The following is a 24,667-nucleotide window of genomic DNA, read 5'->3' on the forward strand; positions in this document are numbered from 1 at the left end:
GGACATGGCTTAGGTGAGTGCCTGATTATTGATGTGGAAAGACCTTGCCCACTGTGGGCAGCACCATTCACCAGGCAGGGGATCTGGAACTGTAACAGAGTAGAAATGGAGCTGAGCACAAGCATGCATGCAAGTATGTATGCATTAGATTCTCTCTGCTTTTGACTAGGGATGTCATGTGACCAACTGTCTCAGGCTCCTGCCACTGTGACTTCCTGTTAGTGGTGGGCTGGAAGCTAGAATTGTGGGTTAATAAATGATGTTTATTTATCATGTATATGGTATTCTGCCTCCATGTATCCCTGCAGGCCAGAAGAAGGCACCGGACCTCATTAGAGATGGTTGTGAGCCACAATGTGGTTGCTGGCAATTGAACTCGGGCCCTTCTGGAAGAGCAACCAGTGCTCTTAACCTCTGAGCCATCTCTCCAGCCTGAATTGTGGGTTAAAATAAACCCTTTCTCCCTTAAAAAGAAGCCCTTTATCCCTTAAGTTGCTTTTTGTCAGGATATTATATCACAGCAACAGAAATGAAACTAGAACACCCAAGAACTTGTCAGAAATACAAATGCTTGCCATTTCCCCTGCTAGGCTTTAAACATACTTGTCCTCAGGAAAAAAAAATTAATGTTGGGGCTCACTTCCCAGTCATATCAGTGTCAAAAGGTAGGATCTAATGGGAGGGATGGGGGTCATAAGGACAGAGCCTTTAATAATTGAAATTAATGCTTTTCTTGTGGGAATGGGTTACATATAACGAATTCAGTCCTTTGTCATTCCTAAATGTCTCCTCCTTCTATTTCCTGCTAAGAGTTGAAGAACCAGGAAGCCCACAGCAGAAGCCAAGCAGATGCCCCATGCTCCTGAGATCTTCAACCTCCATACTTGTCAGTCAAAATAAATATCTATGCCTCTTAAATTACCTTGTCTTGTCTATGGCCACGGCACTACGATCATTCCTGATCCCATCGATATTATCCAGTCCTCGAGTATTTTATTATAGCAACGGAACATGAAATAAGATATCCACCCCAGACCTACTCTGCAATTTGGAGGTGACTTCCAGTTTTCCTGGTAGTTCTTAAGCCCTCGGGTGACTCTGTATAATGTGAGGACCAATGACCTAGGAAGCTCTCAAGAGCTTTTTTTTATGCCTAAGACTTGAGAGGGCAATCTCATTCAAGGGTTTTAAGTGGAGCTATGGCAGTGGTCATTTTTACATGCTGCGTAAAATTAGAGCAGTTTCCAGGTGTTGCTGATGCTGCTGTCCTTGGGGACCACATTTTGAGAACCATAGCTGTAGATGATGGCAATGAAGGCCAGGATTAAGAACCACTCACCTACATTGTAGATGAGGAAGTCAACAGTCCAGAGAAATGTCTTCGAAGCACGATTCAGGAACAGGCAAACTCCTTTTCTTTACTAAGGTGGTCAGGGGAATAGGTATAGCTTTCCCAGGACAGAGATAGAAAGTAGCACTGTGGGCTAAGAATAAATTCAGGTAAGGAGTTAGCAGTGGTCTAGGCAGCAAAGGTCAAAACAAGGCATTTACTCACCAAGCAGGAAGAGGTAGAAGTCAGGCACACAGGATAAGGCAAAGCTCCTTAAAAGGCAAGAGGCAGTAGGGAGGAATGGGCAGAGTAGCCAGTGTGGCTCCCAAAGTTGGACAGCAGCCAGGTGTTTCACATGGGTGGGCTTGCTATTCATTCTTTTTTGTTTAATTTGAGTGGGTGTGGCCAAAGAGATGGCTCAGGAGCTAAAAGCACATACTATCCCAAGGATCTGAGCTCTGTTCTTAGCACTTATATCAATTAACTTACAACTACCTAGAACCATAGTGCACAAGCACACACACACACACACACACACACACACACACACACACACACACACACAAAGAAACAAACTACCCCAATCAATCAAGACAGGGCCTTGTTACACAGCTAAGACTAACCTTGATCCCAGCATATAACCCAGGCTGGCTTCTTAATTGGTTTGGCCTCCTAAGCAAACACTGGGTTTACAGATGTATACCACCATATTTGTTATATCCCAAGCCCACTTTGCAAAAGGTTTATGGGGGCCACCCAGATGGGCCAGTGAGTGACAAGAACTTGTCACACAAGCTGGACAATCTGAATTTAATCCCTGAATCCCAGTATAAGGAGAGAACTGAATCCTGGAAGTTGTTCCCTGCCCTATTCTCTCTCTGTCTCTCTCTCTCACACACACACACCACACACTAAAAATAATAATTATCATTTGAAAATGGGCTACTGATAAGGTCTGAGACACAGAGGCATAGCTGTGCTGGGCTGGCATGTCTCAGGGTCAGATGACGGAGAGTGAAATAGACTAAGTACAAGCTGGTTCTTGCCTAGCTGACAAGGTTATTAGCATTAAGTGAGAAATCTAAAGCCTTAGGTACAGTCAGTGTGATAGAAACAGAAATCTGGGAGTGGGAAATCTATAGAGCACTTCTATGTGGCACGCAATATTGCTGGCACTTATTAATGTACTTTCCATTTAACAATGCCAGACCTCGAAGACCATGAGAAAGTTGGGACATTGTTCTAAATGTGCCAGGTAATTGTTCAGTTTTTTTTTTAACAAGGAGGTGATGAGACTGATGCGATTATATCACATAGGTCAATATTACACTTGTTTCATTTTACAGGCAAGAAAACTATAGGGTAACTAGTCCAAAGTCACTCACAATAAAGAAGTGGCAGAAGCTGGATTGAACAGGAGACTCAAGATAAGGCAACTGGGGTGAAATGCTAACTGATGGGTATAAGTTAAGGCTATGTAGGGTGTTCATTGACCCACATTAAACTGTGAAGCTTAAGCCTTTTCTTTCCACCATACTACAGGACGTCAATCATTGTCCCCTCCTAAACGCTCTATTTGAACAATGACAATGAATTAAATCATTTACTAAGTATTTCTCCTTAACATTCTGGGGTTTTTACAGTTACACTAGGTGGCTATGGATTATTAAACCACACCAAGAGCATGTTCAACTTGCCTTGCAACAAAAAGACTCTAGCAGGGCCCCTATAACAAGCGAGCAGCAGGGAAGGTGGGGGATGCAGATTTGCTCTGACTTCTGACAAGGACAGCTATGACGCCTGCTATGCCACGTTGCCCCCTGCTACATAGAAACTGCTGGCTGTCAGTCTCCATTCACAGAAGAGGACACCTTCTTCTGCCAAGCCTTTGGGTGGAGCTAGAACACCCCCCCACACCAAGGGTTCCTAACAACACTGAATCAGCACATGAATCTGGCACGCTCACAGAGGGAGGGAACTGGAAAAAGGCCCTGGCTGAGAAGAAACCTCCAGCTGAAGCTTCTCCAGTCTCCAGGGTAATGAAGTCAGAAGCCACAACTTCATGCTGTGGATGGACCAGGGCACAGTAGTGTCCTGTTGAGCTGACGAGCATCCTCTCCAAGTGCCACAGAGCTCATACCAGAGCCTCCCCAAAGTGTTTGTAAATCTATGCACCTCATTACCCTAAGTAATACACTGCTTTTCGGAAGCTCTAACATGGATTATGTGAAGGCAGGCTCTTTGGGAGGCCCATCTAATCCACCTAGGCTGGCTCCAAGGGCAACTGGGCTCCTCTGAAATGTGGGTGTTCGGACTTGCCCTACTTCTGGAGCTGGTGGGATCATGGATGTGACCTTGCGGTAACATTTACAGGATTAAGAATCAACATCCAACCAGGCAAGATGGTGTGTAACTATAGCCCTAGCTACAAGGGAGGCTGTCAGGAGGGCTGAGTGAGTCTAGTTCAGCCTCAGCAATATAGTGAGATTCCATTGCACATGCCATCCCAGGGGGTGGGGTGGGATGTGTCATGGAACAGATGAATTCACTGTTGCCTGAATCCTTAGGGTCAAAATAAGGATATTTGCTGGCCCCAAAAGTACAGGACTTCATCAGTGTCTGAAAATACATGGTTTCTCATCTCTTACGGAAAATACATCTTTTTAAGTTTTTCATTAAAAAATTTATTCTTTATTTATTTGTGTGCATGTGTACATGTACCATATGTGTGCAGGTGCCTGCAGAGGCTGTTAGATCCCTGGAGATGGAGTTATAGCAGTTGTGAGCTGTCAGGGTGCTAGGAACCAAACCTGGGTCCACCACGAGAGCAGTAAGTGCCCTCAACTGTTGAGACATCTCTCTAGCTCCAATTTTATTTATGTGGCTATGCCACAACATGTGTAGGGGCCCCAGGACAATTTTCAGGAGTCAGCTCCTTCTTTCTACCATTGTAGTTCCTGGGAAATGAACTCAGGGCATCAGGATTGATGGCAAGTACCTTCATCCATGGAATCAGCTTTTTTCGAGACAGGGTTTCTCTGTGTAGTCCTGGCTGTCCTGGAACTCACTCTGTAGATCAGGCTGGCCTCGAACTCACAGAGATCCATCTGTCTCTGCCTCCCGAGTGCTGGGATTAAAGGTGTGTGCCACCACCGTTTTGTAGTCCTGGTGCTAAGGATGAAACGCAAGGCCTTGTGCACGGTAAGTAAGCACTTTAAACGAGAGTTAATAGACCCAGTGTGGAAATTTTAAATGGTATTTCTCTGTAAGCTAGGTGGTGACACGTACAGGTATAGTTAGTTGATGGGGACTCCAAAAAAACCAAGTGAGACCAAGTGACACAAATCTTCTCTCTTCAGTTCTTTCTCACTAATGTCCCAATGATTTTTCACACAACATATATTTATTCAGAAAAATTGCAATAAATTATAATAAAAAAGATGACACAAAATACAGACTCCCACTAGCAGCTTTGCTTAGTGACTGAGACATTTTGTGAAATATAACAAAGAACTTCAGATTAAGAATCAGAAAGCAGTGAAAGAACTAATGTAATAGCATCCAATAGATTTGAATAATTTCTTCCTGAAGACACGAGGTGCTGAGTTTCTCCCTACCAATTGGATATGAAATCCTTAATTTGGAAGAACTATGAAATAGTACCTTAGAGGAATTAGGGATTCCTCCCTACCAGTTGGATATAAAATCCTTAATTCAGAGGAACTATGAGGTTGAGGTTCTGGAGAGGCAGGGTAGGGAAGCGAGTTTCTTCCATCTGATCTGTTTTGTATCCCCTACCTGGAGATTGTCTAAAAGCCTCAACTGTATATACATCCTAGGCCAAGCTGGACAAAAGGTGGAGGCAGTGAAGCAACTTGGTGCTTTGGCCTGAGGAAGGAAGGACATTACATGCATGCTCCACAGAGCCCCTACTAACCATATTCTTGGTCACCCAAAGACCCAAGGTTGGCAAAATATTACAAAATGGGCACAGGAGAGGCATTTCCCTGTGGACCACTTTGCCTTGCCCCAGCTCCTATCATCTGCTTTTTAGGTGATTACTTTCTGGCCTAATCGATACAACAAAACTCCTAGTTCTGAGTCTTCCACTAACCAACTATTGACCCAGGTAAGATCTTCAGTTTGCTGGCAACAATACTTTGAGTTCTTTTTCTCAACTCCCATTTGGGGAAGGGCTTAAGCGGTCTACTGCAGGATACACACCTTTTGTTCTCCAAAGAGCTCAATTTTGAGGAGACAAGAGAACTGGAAAACCACTGGATGTTGGATGTTTCCCTGGCCCTCTCCTCGGATGCTACAAGAGTCATGGAATCAGCACCCAAGATCATACACACAGCCTTCTGCAAGCTCGGTATGCCCAATGGTAAGAGGCAAGAATGAGATAACTTGCATTGGTTTTGATGAAAGAGAACCAAGCAAGCCAATTTTACCAGGCGGTTTGCAGTTAGTAGCTGGTGGTGGCTTGTTTGCCAGCCAATATATTAGTTCTTAAAAAAGTCTGTCCACACCACAATGCCTTGAATAAAATGAAAAGCCCAGAGTTGTTTTAGGTGGGAGAGGTAAAGTGTGTGGCTGGCCCCACTGACCAGCCTCTCTTACACAGCACTGGATATAGTGACTAGGCACCAAGGGCAGGCTTTCGATCCTTGATGTGAAGGAGTCAGATAAGGAGCCCAGAGTCAGCCCTGCTGAGAGAGGGCAATGTATTCCCTTGATATGTCAGAAGATAGGAGAAAGGGTTCTGAGGGTTACCCTCAATAAGTCTAGGGGAGGAAGAAAGGTCCATGGGGCCCCACTTGAGGTACACGGACTCCTTGTTTGACTGTGATGCAAACATTCTGGAAGTGGGTTTCTAGTGGAAGATGGGTTCCCAAACATCCAGGATTACGTACGCCTCATGTCAAGTTTCAATACTAATCAGCAAAGGGAATTAGGAAGCAGGACCTGTCAAGCATGGACAGTTTCACTCCTCAAGTACTCACAGGGCTTTCCTCACTCGTGTAATTTTCTCACATCAGTGGGATGCCATCTCCATGGTCCATAAAACTATGTAACTAAACATGACCCGAGACAAGGGAATATGGTTCCACCAAGTGTGGATCCACGAGAAGGCCAATGGTACAGTGACACATAGACACCCTTGTAGTAGAAATGCACCAGTGTATGCACCAATCACATGTAGACAGTGAGCTTCATGGTTGAGGACACCCATGGAGTCACTAGTCTCATCTAGGTGTCCTTCAGAGTGCGAAGTAGTGACATGGGGAGACGGTGGGTCCAAAGTGCGTTATGAGACAAGACTGAGTTATAGCAAGTAGTGCTTGTCGGCCTAGAATGTATGCCTCAAAATCTAGGCCTTGGGGCATTAAAGATAATCGTGATGCCTGGGAAACAGGGCAGGAAGCACACCCCTAGGTAAAGGAGTATAAATACAGGCCTCTTTGCTTTACAAAGAGTAAACACAAAACACCAAAATATGGTAACTTTGGCTTGGCAATATATGTCTAAAAGGATTTTGCTGTGTAGGATATGGTGAGGACGGGTGAAGAAACGCTTTCCTTTGTACTATTACCAGAACTTAAGATCCTACAGTAGACCCTTTTGGTGTCATGACTCTTCAAATCATTCTGAAATTCGAGGAGCCCAAGATCTTCCTCCTCTAGAATCTCACATAGGAAAAGACTTAGTCTTCCTCACTCCCGAGCAGGAAGACCAGAAGGAACTGGATGGCACGCTGGCGGTCACTTGGGGTCTGTCTTGCCATGAGGTTTGGTGGAGGCCTTAGGAGAAGGCTCGTGAAGAGAGTAGCTGGAGGGTAGGAGAAAGAAAAGGGGAAACCCATTGTCAGACTTGACCTAAGCAAAACCTGAAGGTTCAAGGTGCAGGGAACAAGAACAGTAAGAAGGCCGGGTGGTGGTGGCGCACGCCTTTAATCCCAGCACTCGGGAGGCAGAGGCAGGTGGATCTCTGTGAGTTCGAGACCAGCCTGGTCTACAAGAGCTAGTTCCAGGACAGGCTCCAAAACCACAGAAAAACCCTGTGTCGAAAAAACCACAAAAAAAAAAAAAAAGAACAGTAAGAGGGAAGTGACTGCCCCGTTCCCGAACATCAAATACAGTAGAGATTACGCATGATGCTCCCAGATGATTCTTGGCAAACACTCGCACAGACTTGCTCATGTAGTCCCCTTACCGATCATGTTGGCACTGACGTTGTTGTAGTCAGAGAATTTTAAGAGTTCGCGAAGGAATGCCATCAAGTAGCGGAAAACGTTTCTATGACATCTTGGAAGCTGGGAAATGACCTGTTTGTTAAAGAGGAGCGTGGAGTGAGGTAAAAAGCTTAAGGGGCATAAGCATTTAGAGCTGCCATAAGAACAATTTGGAATCTAACTCTTCGCGGCCCCATTTGCCTGTCACTACCCTCCATTACTTACTCATGACCAGTAGTAGATTTATTACCTGACGAATTAGAACTCTGAAGTGGGTATGGTTTGGTTTCTCTCTATTTAATGTCCAGGTCATGCACTCACCTCGGAGTCCCATTCACACAGTGCCTTACCGTAAGAAGGTAAGTGTTCATCTGTTCCTTTTCTCCTTTTCCCCCAACAGCAAAGGCATCTGTCAACTTAAGTGTTTTTTCTCTACAATTTTACTTGGCAATGATGGGTCCCTCCTACCAGCACTCACTGAAGTGATTCATAGCTGGTCTCAGCCATTGTGAACCAAAATATTCTCAAGATGAAAAACACACCAAGAAGGAAAGAAGGGGAAGGAAGGAAAGGGAAAAGAGGAAAAAGAAAGGCTCCCAATTGCTACGAACTTTTCCTGGTAATGACAGCTAGAACTGCCCTTATAATTATTTGCCAAACAACCCTTGGGTTCAAGTAACCACCACCCCACTAAGTTTTTCTGTTAACAGAAATAGGTCAACTAGAAAACATTCCAATATAATAGAAAATGCTAGTACCTAAATTCAAGGGTTTCAACTTCCTTCATTTATAGTGTGTGTCAGGGGCAAGGTGATTGCACAGATCAGAGAATAACTAATGGGAATTGGTTCTTTGTTATCATCACTCTTGGTTCTGGGGATCAAACTTAGGTCACCAGGCTTTGTGGCAAGCACCTTGACCCATCAAACAATCTCACTGGCTCTCCCAGTCTTTTTTTTTTTTTTTTGGCTTTTCAAGACAGAGTTTCTCTGTGTAGCCCTGGCTTTCCTAGAACTGGCTTTGTAGACCAGGCTGGTCTTGAAGTCACTGATATCTGCCCGCTTCTGCCTCCTGAATGCTGGGATTAAGGCATGTGCCACTGTGCCTGGAAAAGGGTCTTAACTTTTAATGATGGTATCCTGTCATGAAGAACAGACGCAGGCCCATTCTATCATATAGCTTTGTAAAACTGAAGACTCCTCTATGGGAAAACCTGCACTGGGCATATCCCCAGAGCAGCGGAACTCACCTGTCTGCAGATACGAGGATCATGAGCAGAGTCAAGACATCGCTGATACAGCTCATAACAGATGACGGGTTCTGGTAGCGCTTCCAGGAAAATAAGTAGTGCCTCAGCCACAGAGTGGTTACTGCCAGCTGAATTACCATAGTCAAGGGCAGAGGGACCCAGAGAAAAGCAAGACAGACATGTGACTGGCTCCTTTCCTCAAGTCTCTAAGAGGGATGATTGTTTTCTTCTCTTTTAGGACATCCTGCTCCTGACTGGAGTTTGATAATAGTCCAGGTATTTTGCAGCCAAGTAGGTAGAGAATTGCCCAAAGCCCCTTGGGAGTCCCTTCACTAAACTAGAGACTCAGGGAGCACAGCCTGCACAATGATAGGGCCCAGTGGATGGGATATAAACTGGATGTCAGTGTTTTTCTTATTCTTCCTCCCGCCCTATGCTAGCACTTGAATGGGAAGGCTAACAGGAATGACCAGCTGGCTGAAGGAGAGCAGTATTGGTGCTGTGGATCCCCCGTCCCATGCTCCTTGTTGTCCACCCCTCGATTCCTCTTAGGCCACACAGAGAGACTAACAGATCTCGACAGGTCTTGAGAAAATAACAAGATAGTCAGTGACTATCTTGTAATAAGACAATGACAAAAGTCGATATAGAAACACAAAATCAAACGCAGGCGGGAAAAGACTTTGGCCACACATCTGTCCAGCTTCCCGAGCCTTGGGCAGAAAGGATACGGATTGTCTCAGGAATGCTGGTATCCAGACAATCAATGATCTGCTGTAACTCCTCCTGCATTCCAGGGGTTTGGAACAGGTCCTCCTACCAAAGAAGTCAGAATGAAGGGACCTAGGCAAGCTCTCCATCCACTTAAGTTCTGAAGCTTGCCCAGGAACTGGGAGAGCATCAGGAAGAAATGTGAAGGGGGCACAAGCATTAACGGGTAGGGAAGGAGGTATGGATGTAACATCGTCTTCCTTTAGTGTTGCTGTAATCCATGTCAACGTTTATTTCAAGCAAGAAAATGACCTGTCCAAAAATGACATGTCAGCCTCTATCTGATAGGGCAAGGGACTAGATGGCCAGATCAGGAAGCCAGACAGTCCACTGAGGCTCTGGAAAACAAGGCAGAGTGGACCCTGCATAATCACAGCCATATCAAATATGAACAGAATTGGATGCCAAGAAAGGAGGAAATGGCACATTCACGACAAAACTTGGTTTCCAAGTTATATTAGTCTCAGTAGGTCTGAGAAGCATTACCTTCAATTTGGTCAAAGAAAGTTCTTTCTTTTAGGGAATGAGTCGGGCATGGCTAGTGTTTCAGTATAAGATTTAAAAGAAAACTCAGTGCTATGTGAAGGAAATGGGTGTGAAGTTTGTTTTAATTTTAAAATTCGTACTTGGCTACAGGGCAGCTAAAAACAGGCATTGGACTGGGGCACTCAGTCGTTCAGGGCAAAGTGCATACACAAGCCTTGGGCATTCTCAGTTCTGGCCATGGCTCTGCCGTCAGACTCAGAGTGTGGTCTCAGGCGCCTTCTCAGCTTGTATGCTTTAGAGGTCCGACAGCACAGCTGCATGGAGGTTGCTTGGATGGGTGAAACGCACTACATTGATGTGAAGCACTGGAATTTCCTACAGGATTCACACACACTGTATAGTTTCATAGAAACTTTTCTCACACTTACCTGGTGACGGGCATATCTGAATAAGTGATCTACTAGAAGCCAGATCTCCTTGGGGACCTGAAGGGGTCGCTCACTAGCACCTTCCTCCAAGGGGACCATCTGGAGAAGGGATTTCTCCTAACAGATGAAAAGGGATGAAAGTCAAAGGGGTCTCAGAATAAAGAGATAAATCTCTTTCAAAATCTGCACAAATAAGCACAGTGTGATCTTTGTCTCTTATGCTTGTGCATTTTCTTCTCAGAAGGGACATCCATGCTTGGGAGACACTCAGTAGTGATTCTGGCACTTAACCAATCGCCTTCCAAAGTGCTTCATTCAATCAGCAAGCATTTCATTTGTACTTGGGGTGTGCATCCCCTGGATGCATTCCATACTCTGAAGTAAGACCCAGCACGACAAGAATATAATACAGTCACAGTGGAATCTACACATGACCAGTAGCTGGACCTTGAAATCACAGTTGTTAGTATGGCACCCCAAAAGGCAATGTTTACATTTAGGTTTCGGTTTATTCTACACGAACTCTCCCTTGAAGTCTCACGACAAATACTCCTGGGAGTTGTATGTATTGTTTCTTTAACTGATTGACTTGGTTCTGAGAAATTAAAGATAATTCTGCTCATTAGATGCACAAATATGGATTCTTCAGGCTTGATCCAAATTTCTAATCATAAGGTCCAAAATCCAAAAGTAATAACCTGGAATATAGCAACCGAGGAGCTAGAATACCGTGAAAACTTCCAGAAATTTAATTTATGTTAATAGCTCAGAAAGATTTCTAGGGGCTATTATTTGTTTTACCTAGTTTTCTATTGTTAGAGTCTTCTGAAAGATAGAAGACAAAAATCCAGAAGTGACATATATCAGACAAATAACTAAATTCAAAGGGCAAAATAAACTCAATTATCTCCCAACACTCAAAAATAAATGTTAATTTAGCTTACATTTATAGATTCAAATAGAAAGCATATGAAAAACATATTCAAACTAGGCTAAAAGGCATCTGAAGGCAGCCTTCAGAAGAACCCCAGTGGAGAAAGCCATGTTCGGCTTTTAGCATCCTCTTCCTTTTGCTAACTCTAAGTCATGCATTATATATTGTCAATTTTCAGCTTGTTGTCTGACACTGTACTACCTATAACCTCCAGCCATATAGCTTTAAGGGAAATAAAAAAAAAACCTATCACTATGCTCACAGGGACCACATATACTACAGCAGCACCCAGGTATTTTCTTAACAGGGTGCTCTTTAATAAGCACCAATAAACTTTCAGGGAGAGGAGGGAGTAGGGATTGTTAGCTACCATCACATTTCCTTCCTCTCTTTCCCTGGAATGCTATGTCTTGATATTCATACTTTATGTGGTTGCTATAACTCCTATTGGTGACTCGCCTACTAACTTCATTCTAGTTGTATGTATTACATGCAGGTATCCACCTGCTATTGGAGCCCAAACATTTCACAATGCATGCTACTAACTTTTTGAATCAAACAGGACACATGTGCAGACTCTTTAGCAGATGTTGCCCAACTTAACAAGTATAAATTATTCATCATTGATTCATATATTTTCGAAGAAAAATCTGACATCCAACTAAAGGTTATTCCTGTCCTGAGGCATTAAGACAACACAAGGCACAGTCTAACTGTATAGACAGAACATGGACTGCCCTTAACAGAGAAGATCTAAGAAGCAAAGATATCTCAAGCCTTAGTGGTTTAAAAGGTTAATAAAATGTCAGTAGGTTATATACAGCATCTACTATCCACTTCCAAATTCATGTGTGATAATAGGAAATGTTACACTTGTAGCTCTGAGGCCTAGAAAAGGATACAATAAGAAAATGGGGCATGAATAGTTACAAAAAATGTTCTGCACATTATTGTGAACTCTGATGTTCCAAGAGGAACCAAGACACTCTGCTTCTTTCAACAAGACCCCCTATTTGCCTTCTTAGCCTACACTTAGTGCTAGTGGTTAAAGATGCTCCACCTTCACAATGCATTCAATTCCACCCAGTGGAGAAGTCCCTCAAACACTCTATGAGCATGCTGTGGAATGTGGAGCTCCTGCCCGTGTTTGGCAGCCCTGAGGGGAGCCTGGCATCTCCAGTTGATGATGGAAGAGGCTGCGAGGCACTGCAGAAGGGGCATGCCACTAGACAGTTAGGAAACAGCACCCACACCTGGCACTCTGGTGCTCAGAGGCAGTGGGACCTTTTAATAGCCTTTTCTACTTTTCTGGACCTTGGGCCATGTCTGCTAGAACATAGAAAATATCTTTCTTTGGTTAAATACAGATGGCTAGATTAGATGATTTATGATTTAGTTTCACAATTCTACTTTATGCTCTATTTCTTGACTATATCTGGGTATTCTCTGAAAGTAATTAACCATTATTACCAAGAACTCCCAAATCACTCCTCTGTTGTGCGTATGGTCCATGTGTATGCCTGGGTATATGTGTGTATGTAGGCCAGAGGTTCACACCACTTGTCTTCCTCAGTCTGTTTCCATCCTATTTTTTTTTTTTTTTGAGACGGGTTCTCTCACTGAACATGGAGCTCACAGATGCTATTAGACAGGCTGGCTAGTGAGCGTCAGGGACCTACCTGGTATCTGTTCCCTAGCACTGGCATCACAGATGTGTGCTGCTGTACCTAGCTCTTCTGTTTATACAGGTGTTGGAAGTCTGAACTTGGGCCCTCACGGTTGCCTAACGACAAGTACTTTATTGACAGGGCTATCTCCCCAGCTTCCAAATCACTATTAATGCTACAGGAATAACATTTGTTGGTGTTACTATTATTGGAAGCAGGAGCAGCTAAACAGTACCCTCCAACTCATGAGTTTTCAGATAAGATATTTCAGAGACAAATCTGGAAATCTGGGCTAGAGATATAGCTTCATGGTCCAGCACTTGTCTGGAAATTAAGAAATGCAAGTGCAGCTGGGGTAGAGCTCAATGGTGGTACATTTGTGTAGCATATGTAAGGCACTAGGTGCCTAGAGCGTAGCTCAGTTCAATGCTTATCTACCATCTACTATAAGGCCCAAGTTTGAGTCTCAGGACTGCATAAAACCAGCACTGGGGAGGTGGAGGCAGGAGGATCAAACAGCAAGGTCACTTTTGCTACATGATGAGCTTGAGGCTAGCCTGTAATACATGAGAGCCCGTCTCAATAAAATCTATATCTTGAGTTTTATTCCTTTTATAAACAGTATCAACAACCTGTCAGATGGATAAATATCATTCCTGAATTTTGAGTGTACTTCAAGACACGTGGCGGGACATCAGGGCTTATTAGGGAATTCTCACCAAGTCAGAGGCCTCTGATATGAGAATGCTTAGGGGCAAGTTCCAGGGACCACAGTTAAGTGTTAATCAAGCCCAAGGAAGCCTTCATTACCACCAATGAATTGAATTACCTTTTCTAGGAAGCTGTCTTCTTCCTGAGAGCAGAGCAGGAGAAAAGTCATTGGCAGATAGACAATGATTAGAGTTAATTCACAGCATTAGAAACAGCTCAGTATTAGATCTTGCTAGCTTGCTAGACATGGGCTTTTAAAAGCTCTGAACCCTTCAAATGACAAGCACTGAAAATAGAACACGTTTTCCACATGCAAAGTTCTTTGTCATGCATAGTATATTATTATACAGTTCCCTGGGATGATCATTCAAAAACCATCCTTCTACAAGCCTTGACTTTTCTGACCCCGGGAAGCTGCCTGAGAGTCGAGTCAAGCCTGGTGCTGCGGCTTCCTGTTCATCTGTTGTCATGTGCAGTTCTTACCTCATCCTAATGCTGGTCTGAGAGCAGACACTCAGAAGCAGGTGATGAGCTATTCCTTTCTATCGCTCTTCTCATCTCATCTAGTGCCTGGAGTCTCCAAGAGTTTTTACCTTCTCTGGTACCCACCCGCCTCCTCAAAGGCCTATAGACTCCCCAGATTTGAAGGGCCTACTAAAATGTACATGGATTTTATCTCAGAGCTTTGTGGATCAGAGTATCCATCAGTTCCTCGATTTTCCTAGTGGACATAAAAGACAAGAAGCAGAGGAAACAGCACCTTTTCTCTTCCTTGTTATTTCTGCACTCACTACAACCCAATGGAAGCGAGAGCAGCAGCAATGATCACCACCACTTAAGGAATATCTACCAGGTACCAGCAGCCATGCCAAGGGTTTATATATGATGTCACTTTATCTGCACATCATTATGAAACATTATTCCTGTTTTACAGATAAAGAAACTGAGGCTTTGGAGGTTAAATTATTTGCCCAAGGTCACACACAGGTAATAAGTGACAGAGTCAAGATTGGAACCCAGGTCTGACTAACCCCATTCATTATCACCCTACTCAGGTAGACAATTCAGAAAGGACAACACAAGCGCTTCCCAGATAGAGAGGCAGGGGAAACCTGTGGGAATATTTCTAGAATCAGCTAAGAATAGTGATAAATGCTATTCGCAAGGCAGCAACGTTAATGCAAAGAGTATCAGCCCAGATGTGAGACAGGCCTTGGTACAAATCTTCCTTCTGCCTCCTACTGATTGCTCAGGCAATTTACCACACTTCATCTTGTCTCAGTGCCTTCATCTCTGAAGCAGGTAAAGTATTTTCTACATAGGGATAGTGAAGCAGTTTAAAGTTAGGAGGAAATGGGGTACACTGCCCCAGAGACTCTCAACTGGATTCTTCCTGATCCCATTGTAGACCATGGAGAAAATCAAGGGTAAATCACATCTCAGGTCTGGTGGGTGTAACGAGAAATCTAAGACTTGCTGTCAGAGAAGCAAAGGTGTCTGGAGCGGGAGTGAGCATTTATTTCCTGGAGATTGCAAGTGATAATCCTGAACCTATTATCCTGAGTTGTTAATATGGCAATTAGGGGTCTTAATATTGTTAGATATTGTTAGATACTTTTGAATTTAACATGCTTTTCTGCATTTACCTAAACTTTTAAATATCATGTGAAATAAAGTAGTCAGAGTCCTAATAATAGTACTTATAAGGTCCATATTGTTCTATCATTATGATATTTCTAAATGTGAAGTTGATTCTCAGTGTCAGCCATCCAATTTAACAAAAATTTGTACTCTAATATTAAGTTTAGAAACACTCGTTAATAAATCTGACAAACAAATCTGACGTGACACACGATATACCAAGCAAAATGAAGCAAGGATTTTGTGTCACTGTAGGCCCTGAAAGTAGTTCCCTTTGAGTGGTGAGCATCTGTCAGTATAAAGGGCTATGTGAAATACCTTCTAAGGAGGACAGTAACAAGTAAGGACACAGAGAAGAGAAAGATGTGGTTGGTCCCTGCTTTCCAATTCTGACCAGTCCTCCTTAGTCTCATAATTTACAACTAATATTCTTATAACTCATATGTACAAGTTCGCAATACATGGCCACTTGTTCTTTAAAAAAAATAATAAACCCAGGATGTTTTTTTTTTGTCAGCTGGTGTTAGGACCCAGAGCTGTGTACATGCTGTAGAAACTTTCTCCTACTGAGCCACATCTAAGCCCTTAAGTCACAGGATTTGGATGAAGGGAACTAATGTGGAAGTAAGCCAGGCCCAGTGGTGTAGGCCTGTTATGACGGTTACTAAAGAAGTTCATATGGACACAGGAGTTCAGGGCCAGTCTGAAAAACATAGCAAGATCCATGCTTTAAGAAAAGGTGGAAGAGGCAGAAAGAAACAAATGCACAGAAAAGTTAAATGACAAGGTAACTAAGAAGAACTTATTCATCTTGTTTGTAGGGAGCATAACCTAACTAGACAATGTTGAAAAAAATGTCAAAAACCAAAAGGTGACACTGAATGACAGCTTAACGAATCTGGATTGTCTCTAACAGGCATGAGGGAGCCACTCACTACCTTTGGGCAAGGAAAACCATTGCCCCCAGCGGGAGTAGTATTACAGAACGTTCAGTCTGGTAGACCTGAATGGGAAAACATGAAGTGCAGGAACAAAAGGAAACATTAAATGACTATTAGCATAGGCCAAGAGGGAGAAAAGAAACACCTTAAAACTAACAGGGGGGCAGGCAGTGGTGGTAGACACCTTCAGTCCCAGCACTTGAGAGGTAGAGGCAGGTGAATGTCTGTGAGTTTGAGGCCAACTTGGTCTACAGAGAGAGTTCCAGGACAGGCAAGGCTACACAGAGAAACTCTTTCTCAAAAAGCCAAACCAAACCAACCAACCAAACAAACAAACACTAATATGGGGGCCCATGAAAGCTCAGCACATAATGGTGTTTTCCACTAAGCTTGATGACTTAAATCTCTGGAACTCACACGGGAGAAGAAAAGAAAGCAGCTCCACAACACTGTCCTCTGACCTCTACAAGTGTGCCTTGGAGTGAAAACACAAGCTAAATCAGTCAGTGAATCAACTTATTTACTAATATGGGGCCTAGGAGAAGGCTCACTTGATGGAGGTGCAAGTATACTGGATCCTACAAGCCAGGAGAGAACCAGCTCCCAAGAGCTGTCCTGTTCAACACACATGTGCTGTGGCACATGCATGTCTGTCCAAGTACACGTACACACACACACACACAGACAAAGAGAGACAGAGAGAGACAGAGAGAAACAGAGAGACAGAGACAGAGAGAGAGAAATTTATTAACAAAAAACTAGAATAGAAAAAAATATATTTTAAAATAGTGGCCAGGCAGTGTTTCTTAGTGGTAGAACGATTATCTAGCATGAATACCACAATACCACAAACATGAGGAATGGATAAAAGAGAAAACTCTAAAAGAATAAAACTGATTGATAAAATGCAACTAAAGAGGCAGCAAATTTACATGAAAAGTTGATTTCTGTGGTAGCTAGGATGGTGGCTCAGTGGTTAGAGCATCTGCTATATAAGTGTGATGGAGTTTGGCCCCCCCAGAACCCACTCAAATGCCAGGTGGGTGTGGTGGCCCACCTGTAATCCTAGTCTAGGGGAGATGTGAGATCTTCAGAAGCTGGCTAGAAAGACTAGCTAAATCATTGAGATCTGGGTTTGACTGAGAAACTTTGCCTCCACAAATAAGGTGTGAGACAGATGGAGAATGATCCCCAACATCAAGCTAGGGGCTTCACATGCATGAGTACACACATGCACACACCTGAATATGCATATACACAGTGCATATCACACACACTTGAAAGTGTGAAAAGGAAAATAGTGAGTTTACTTCTCTGGGTGTAGGCATAAAGACAACAAATGTAAATTACACTTAATCCAACACTAGCCTGAATTTTGAAACTAGAAACATCAGTTAACCTCTACTAATAAAAGGTCACTCATTCTGTAGTTCAGTGGACTTGAAAGGGCACAAATATTCTCTTTGGTAAAGGCTCTGTTGATCTCATTCTGAACAGGAGCCCACTTCAGGATTTGTTTCCCTGGGGTGGCATGACACGTAACCAATGCAATGCAAATCATTCCTAAGTCCAACATTTACCCTAAGAAGAACGTTCTCGGTAGTGAATGTAGCTAAAACAATATAAAAGAGAGTTTCTGTTTTTGTTTTGCAAATTGAAGATTCAGACTGACAGTACTGGGGATTGAATCCAGGGCCTGTGGAATGTTAGGAAAGTATTGCATCTCCACTAAGCCACATCTCCAGCTCCCTCACCCACTTTTAACTCCTTACGTGGAGACAAGGCCTGTTAAATTTCTCAAGCTAGCCTTGATCTTGTGATCCTCCTGCCTCCAGTCTTCCAAGCGACTGGATAAAGGGTGTGTGCCACCAGGCTCAACTAGAAGGTTTCAATTTAAGAATAACTAAATGGAAACTGAAGTTCTCAAAGAAATAGTTCATATGAAATATATAGAAGAAACCAGTCATACAAGTAACAGGACAAGAAAGGAGCAATTAGATCAGCAAGATAAAGCAAACCCAGGGTGAAGAGAATACAGGTCCTGAACAAATCACCAAGCTCCTATCTCAGACTTTTTATTCTTCTCCTCACTGGTATGTTCTCCACCCATCTTTCATCTTTTTCGTGTCTGTACTTGCAACCAAAACTCTTAACCAGTTCTGGCACATCAAGCCTGGCCTTCTTTCCATTAGCTCATTCTATATGCAATACCAAAAGGTTCCTTCCAATATGTCAATTTTCAACCTTGTACTAGTCCTCAAAGTCTCCTGAAGAAGGTTCGAGATAATCTCTGGCTCAAGCATAAGTGCATCTCTTGATTTTGGGACCATTGCCTACGCCTATTCTACAGAACCAGTTTCATGTATCATAATCTGACCCTTCACCCTCCAGGGAAATCTTAGTATTTCCCACTCATGGTCACTCTTCTCTTACTTTGCATCCTTTATTCAAGGTGCTCCTTACTTCTAGAACAGTCTATTCAGCTTATACCTAAATACATGTTTGCTTCTCAACTAGGCTATGAGGTACCTTTTCACAGACAGGGGTTTGTTCTTTTCTTTTTATTTATTTAATGTGCATTGGTGTTTTTACCTGCATGTATGTATGAGGTTGTTAGGCTTGGAGTTTCAGACAATTGTGAGCCTCTATGTCGGTGCTGGGAATTGAACCCAGGTCCTCTGGCTGAGGAGGCAGTGCTCTAACCTCTGAGCCATCTCTCCAGCCCCCACATGTTTGTTTCTTAAGTGCTCGGATTTGAGTGGAAATATGTCTGTGGTCAACTTCAAATCACTTTTCTAATGTACGTTATTCATATGTACTGAACCTATTTCTAGATCATGTTAATGTTACAAGCATCAAATATCCATTAAGACAAAAATAGGCCGATTCTGAGATTGATTTTGCAGAGATTTCCTGGTGAATCGATAAGCTTTTATAGCACACAAGGGCTTGAGCAACTGTGTAGAAAAGGAATCTACAGTGAATACAAATTACAACCTCCATAACATTCACTTTATATCATTTCCCAAAGTGTCGACTTACCCAAACAGAGTGAACAGTAGCCAGTATGGACTACTAATGTTCAAATTATCTCCAACAAAACTATCTACTAACCATGACTTAGGATTTAGCTATATTTTGCATGCAAGATACTTTCATGACCACTAAATTACAGAAACTCACATAATCTCCATACTACTTTACAGCCAGCATGTAACAAATATTGATGATTATTTGCAGGTTAACAAGTTAGTTAATAAATTAGAAAAATGGATCTTTGTTTTGAGAAAGAATAAAAATAATTACAACAGCAAATAATTCTCATCTGTTTCCTCTTTACTTAATCCCAACTATCCTAGGAGTTGTAGAATCTCTAATATTGAATATGGTTGGAAGAATAAAGTAACATAAGTATCTCCCTGAAACTGTACATGTAAACAAATCACATGCGCTGAACTCATTTTTGGCTTTCCTGTGAATTTATAGCACACAATACAATACAGGACATGTACCAGTATTAAGGGTACTGTCTCATGGGTTTGAAATATCCCGCTGGGTCCAGAAAAGCATGAGTGAACATGAGACCTAAAGAAGTATTTCAGAGTCAAAGTAGGCGGAAAGGTGTTCAGAGAGGGAAGTGGTGAGTTTAGATTCCTGTTTACTGCCTCACAAAGATGGAGAACTTCCTTATTGATGAGATACAGTAATTTAATAATACTGAAATGCAATAACCTGTGGAAAGGATGAGAGCCCTAAAGCCTACAAAATAAGAACTTTCACAAAGAACAAATGATGATCATGGATGTATAATTTAATAAAAAGTCATTATGTAATTACAAATGACTAAGGTTCTATTTCTTTAACCCTGAGTCAATAATGTCCTGAAAGAGCAAAGAGGGCCCCTTACAGAGATGCTGATTAATCTAATGATTTTGTCTACTTTCTACTTATGGATGTGGTCAAATTGCCTGATAATATCCTTTCTATACAGTAAGACCTTTTAAAGCTTGCTGAACCTCCTAGTCACTTCCAGAATATGAAAAAAATTATGGTCAGGTACTATAATGCTGCCACTGACTTTGATAAAATAAGCCATGGTCTAATTGATAGGAAAACAAGAGTAAAGAGAGGGTATACAAGGATAAGTTAAAAATACCAAAGAAGAAATGGCTAAATTTAGGAATTAAGAGACCATTGCCTGGACAACTAAACTAGACTCTTAAAAGGCAAATGACAATAAAGAAAAAATAGAGACTTGCTCTACTGTGAAGGGTATACATATACACATGCTATATACTACATGAAAGGTACTAAAGAAACCTTAGCATATATATGAATATATGCATATACACATATACATACACACATGCTATATACTACATGAAAGGTACTAAAGAAACCTTAGCATATATATGAATATATGCATATACACATATACATACACACATGCTATATACTACATGAAAGGTACTACAGAAATATTAGCATATATATGAATATATGTATATACACACATACATATACATACACACATGCTATACCGCATAAACCGAGATTGCATTTTGGTTTTTAAAAAGCTATAAAAGAAATTGCTAGAATAATTGGAAAAATATGAATATAAACCAAATGCTAGACGGTATTGTGGATTACTGTTAGCTTTCTGAAATATGATAATAGTGTGTGCATGTAAAAGTTTGTCCTTTTTCTTAAGAGATACAGGCTGAAGTACTTAGTGTCAAGATGACATAGTGGCACTTAATTTTAAATGTTACAGAAAAATATCTGTGTGTGTGTGTTTGTAAGTTGTGGGAGTTCACGGTATTATTCTGTTTTTTTCTTACACATTTGACATTTTTCATAAATTGAAGGATCGGGGCTAGAGAGATAGCTCAGCAGTTAAGAGCACTAGTTTCTCTTGCAGAGAACCTCAGATTGGTTCCCATTAACCAGACAGAGGCTCACAATGGCATAGTTCCAGAGGAATCCGACACCCTTTCCTAACCTCTGTTGGTAGGCATGGAATGCATATGGTACACACACACACACACACACACACACACACACACACACACACACACAGAGAGAGAGAGAGAGAGAGAGAGAGAGAGAGAGAGAGAGAGAGAGGGAGGGAGGGAGAGAGGCAAAAGCAGGAACAAAGAAAGCTAGGAAATAGGGTTTGGGATGAAGTAGAAAAAATCATGCAGAATCTATTCTAACAGGTGAAATGCAAAATTTGAAAACTAAGACTATGGTGGCAGGCCTCATGCCAAACAGGAGATGGCCAACACAAAATGAACCCATCCATTCTGGTAAACATTTTGTCTCATCTTGCTTTGTCTGGGCATTTTTTTTTTGTCCCACTTGTCTTTTGCAAGGCTTCCTATCTTTTGTTTTTATAGTTTTTGTTTGTACGCACATGCACGTGCATTTCTTATGATTTTTTTTGCCTTTTAAAAGAATTCTAGTCTTTTGTTTGCCTCTTTGTCTGCTTTCTAAAGTCAGAGAAGAAAGAGTGTGGAGTTGGTTGGGTGGGGTGGGAAGGCTCTGGGAGGAGCTGAGGGAGGGGATCTGTGATCAGACTATATTGTATAGTTTTTTTTTTTTTGATACAAAAAGGGAATATGGCCGGGTGATGGTGGCGCACGCCTTTAATCCCAGCACTCGGGAGGCAGAGGTAGGCGGATCTCTGTGAGTTCGAGACCAGCCTGGTCTACAGAGCTAGTTCCAGGACAGCCTCCAAAGCCACAGAGAAACCCTATCTCGAAAAACCAAAAAAAAAAAAAAAAACCAAAAAAAAAAGGGAATATGGTGGTAGAAGAAAAACAATTACGAGAAATATCAGACTGGCAGGATATGAATTTCTGTAGAAAATGGGTTTCTTTCAAACACAGGTAAAGCCTTCCATCATGAGAGCTCTATGGAAACAAATAGAATTCCAGTGCTGTAATTTGCTCTGAGTCACAGGTGCAACAATTCCATGGCAACAGCACAGATACAAGTCAGCAGGCTGCTGCTCCTCCTCTAACCCTTTTGTGGGATATTACAATCACTAGCTCTGCCCAGGCCTAAACACCAATGTGATTTTATACACATGGTAACATTTGGCTCTTTACTTCATTATATTTGATAAAAAAGCTAAGAATAAACTTGTAGTGCCAACCTGTACACACATCCAACAATAGTTTCATTTATCAGAAAAGTTTTTAATAGGATGAATTTGCTATTAAGTCATGTTTTTTTTACTGAAAATAATATACTTTCTCCTCTTAAGACTATAGATATTCTATAATAACTTGGTTTGGGAAAGGGGAGGAAATAATTCTCTTTTCCTTTTTTGAGTCACATTAAGTGAACAAGCCTCAGTGTGCATTATACCCATCTATGGACTGAGTTTGCATCTCAGTTGGCAGAGTGCCTGCCTAGCACGCATGAAGCCCTGGCTTTGATCCCCAACACTGCATAAACCAGGCTTGGGGCGTATACCTGTGATCCCACACTGGGGAGGTGGAGGGAGACAGGGAGATCAGAAGTTTAAAGTCATTTTCATTTGAACAGGAAATTCAACTCCAGCTTCGGCTACCAAAGAAAAAAGCTTCTAGAATATTAGTAAAATGTAGACTCAGGCTTCATATCTAAAAATTCTGTTACCACTGGTGAATGGGGATAGGAACCTCTACGTAGAGTAAGCACCCCTAAGACAATGATGCAGGTTCTTTAAGCTTTCCTAACAGCCTGTGTTATCATCAGCAGCCAAGTCTGATTTGATATAATGTAGGGAGGGATACTGGAGAGGAAGTCAGACAATCTGGGCGAGAGATCTGTCACTAACTTAGTTGACTATGGGCAACTGAATGCCTCTGGACCTCAGTGTTCTTGCCAGCACAATGAAGATAATACCGCATGGTGCCCTTGCCACACCTCACATACATGCCAATTTATGTGAAAGAGTGTGATAAACCTAACAAGCATTATAGCTTTGAGAGAGCCTTTAATCTTATTTTGGAAGTATACTACCTACTATAGTCACAACAAGAGTTAACGACAGATTAGCCTCTTCTTTTCCCTCTTAGGCTTTATTTAATTTAAGTAGTGCTAAGATAAAGTGACATTCTTCTGTATCATTTGTCAGTTCCCCTGACCCCAAGAAGAGAGAAGGCACAGAAATAATGGGGACAAAAACATGCAAATTAAATGTGAAGACGATTTATGTTTTAGAATGCTTCTCACCAAGTCTATGAGTTTGGTAACAGGAACTTCTCGGATTGGCCTTTTCATTCGACACAAAGCCTCTAAGGATGTACCAAAGCAACTCGGAAGGTAATTCCCGCCGATGGTCAAGAAGTAATCTTTGCCTCGATCCAAATGAAGGACGAGAATATCCTCAATCTTATCTTCACCAGAGTTCAGGATGGTTACAGAGTCTTTGCTGACGTAGACATCAAGAGAAATGTCCACTGTCTCATCTGAAATGAAAGAGATGGTGCATTGTAGCCCAGAGCTTTCTGGTGGAAAAATCAGCTGTCCTCAAAAACAAGAACAAAACAACAATGGGGAAAGGATGGGACACACAAATATAAAGACAGTGAAGCGAGAGACAAGCGCTTAGAGAACTAGAAGTTAAGCCAAGGTGGTGGCAAGCAGAGGCAGTGGTAAAGGGGAAACTCACTTGGCTCCAAGTAGCCCTCAAAAGGTTCAGCTCGAAGCCATGGCTTGCAGTATTGGCTGTCATTAAGTTTAGGGATGAAAGAAAAATGGCAGGGAACCTGTCCATTGTTGCTGATCTGGAACTTCTCCTTTTGCAGCTGCCGAAACTTCACATTCTCAAACATAAACTGGGGAACAGACAGACACAACCATGCATCACTAGTAGGGGAAGTAAGTTGGATTATTCATAGACAATATGAATCAAGAGTAAGGTAATTATTAATCATACCTACCACATGTATTCACAGACCGAGACGACTTCCTAGCATTGGCTTTCCTACATTATTTAGCTAACACCAGCAAAGAAGGTGCTAGGTAACTTTTGACCCTGTTCAAGGCTACTCTGATTCTTCCAGGGATCCTGAGATGAACACAATTGTGGTCCAGGGTGCTTATTCTGTGACTAGGCTCTGTTCCCTCAAACATATGAACTGAGCACCAAACAAGAGTAACTAATATGAGGACTTCCAAGCTGCTAGGTGCGGTTTTAAGAACTTCTCATGTATTAACTCATGTAATCCAGGAAAGGGAGCTGCATCTCTGAGGCTTTTTGTGCTCCTCTAGCTACCGAAC

General features: G+C 42.2%; 1 protein-coding gene across 2 annotated transcripts in view; it reads right to left on the minus strand.

Moving 5' to 3' along the window:
• Positions 1–4,711: 4,711 nt before the first annotated feature.
• Positions 4,712–24,667, minus strand: part of Ocrl (OCRL inositol polyphosphate-5-phosphatase) — a 55,016-nt gene continuing 35,060 nt past the window's right edge. Inside the window, exons 16-23 of one of the 2 annotated variants that reach the window (XM_075957273.1) lie at positions 24,057–24,222; positions 23,618–23,853; positions 13,927–13,950; positions 10,497–10,613; positions 9,543–9,627; positions 8,812–8,939; positions 7,544–7,655; positions 4,712–7,159 (exon numbers count right to left, since the gene is read on the minus strand). In XM_075957273.1, coding sequence (XP_075813388.1) covers positions 7,035–7,159; positions 7,544–7,655; positions 8,812–8,939; positions 9,543–9,627; positions 10,497–10,613; positions 13,927–13,950; positions 23,618–23,853; positions 24,057–24,222 — 993 coding nt within the window. In that variant the 3' untranslated portion in view covers positions 4,712–7,034. The remainder of the gene's footprint in view (positions 7,160–7,543; positions 7,656–8,811; positions 8,940–9,542; positions 9,628–10,496; positions 10,614–13,926; positions 13,951–23,617; positions 23,854–24,056; positions 24,223–24,667) is intronic. The other variant, XM_075957274.1, reaches the window with a different exon arrangement.

The sequence above is a fragment of the Microtus pennsylvanicus genome, chromosome X (assembly GCF_037038515.1).
Source record: "Microtus pennsylvanicus isolate mMicPen1 chromosome X, mMicPen1.hap1, whole genome shotgun sequence".
Taxonomy (NCBI): domain Eukaryota; kingdom Metazoa; phylum Chordata; class Mammalia; order Rodentia; family Cricetidae; genus Microtus; species Microtus pennsylvanicus.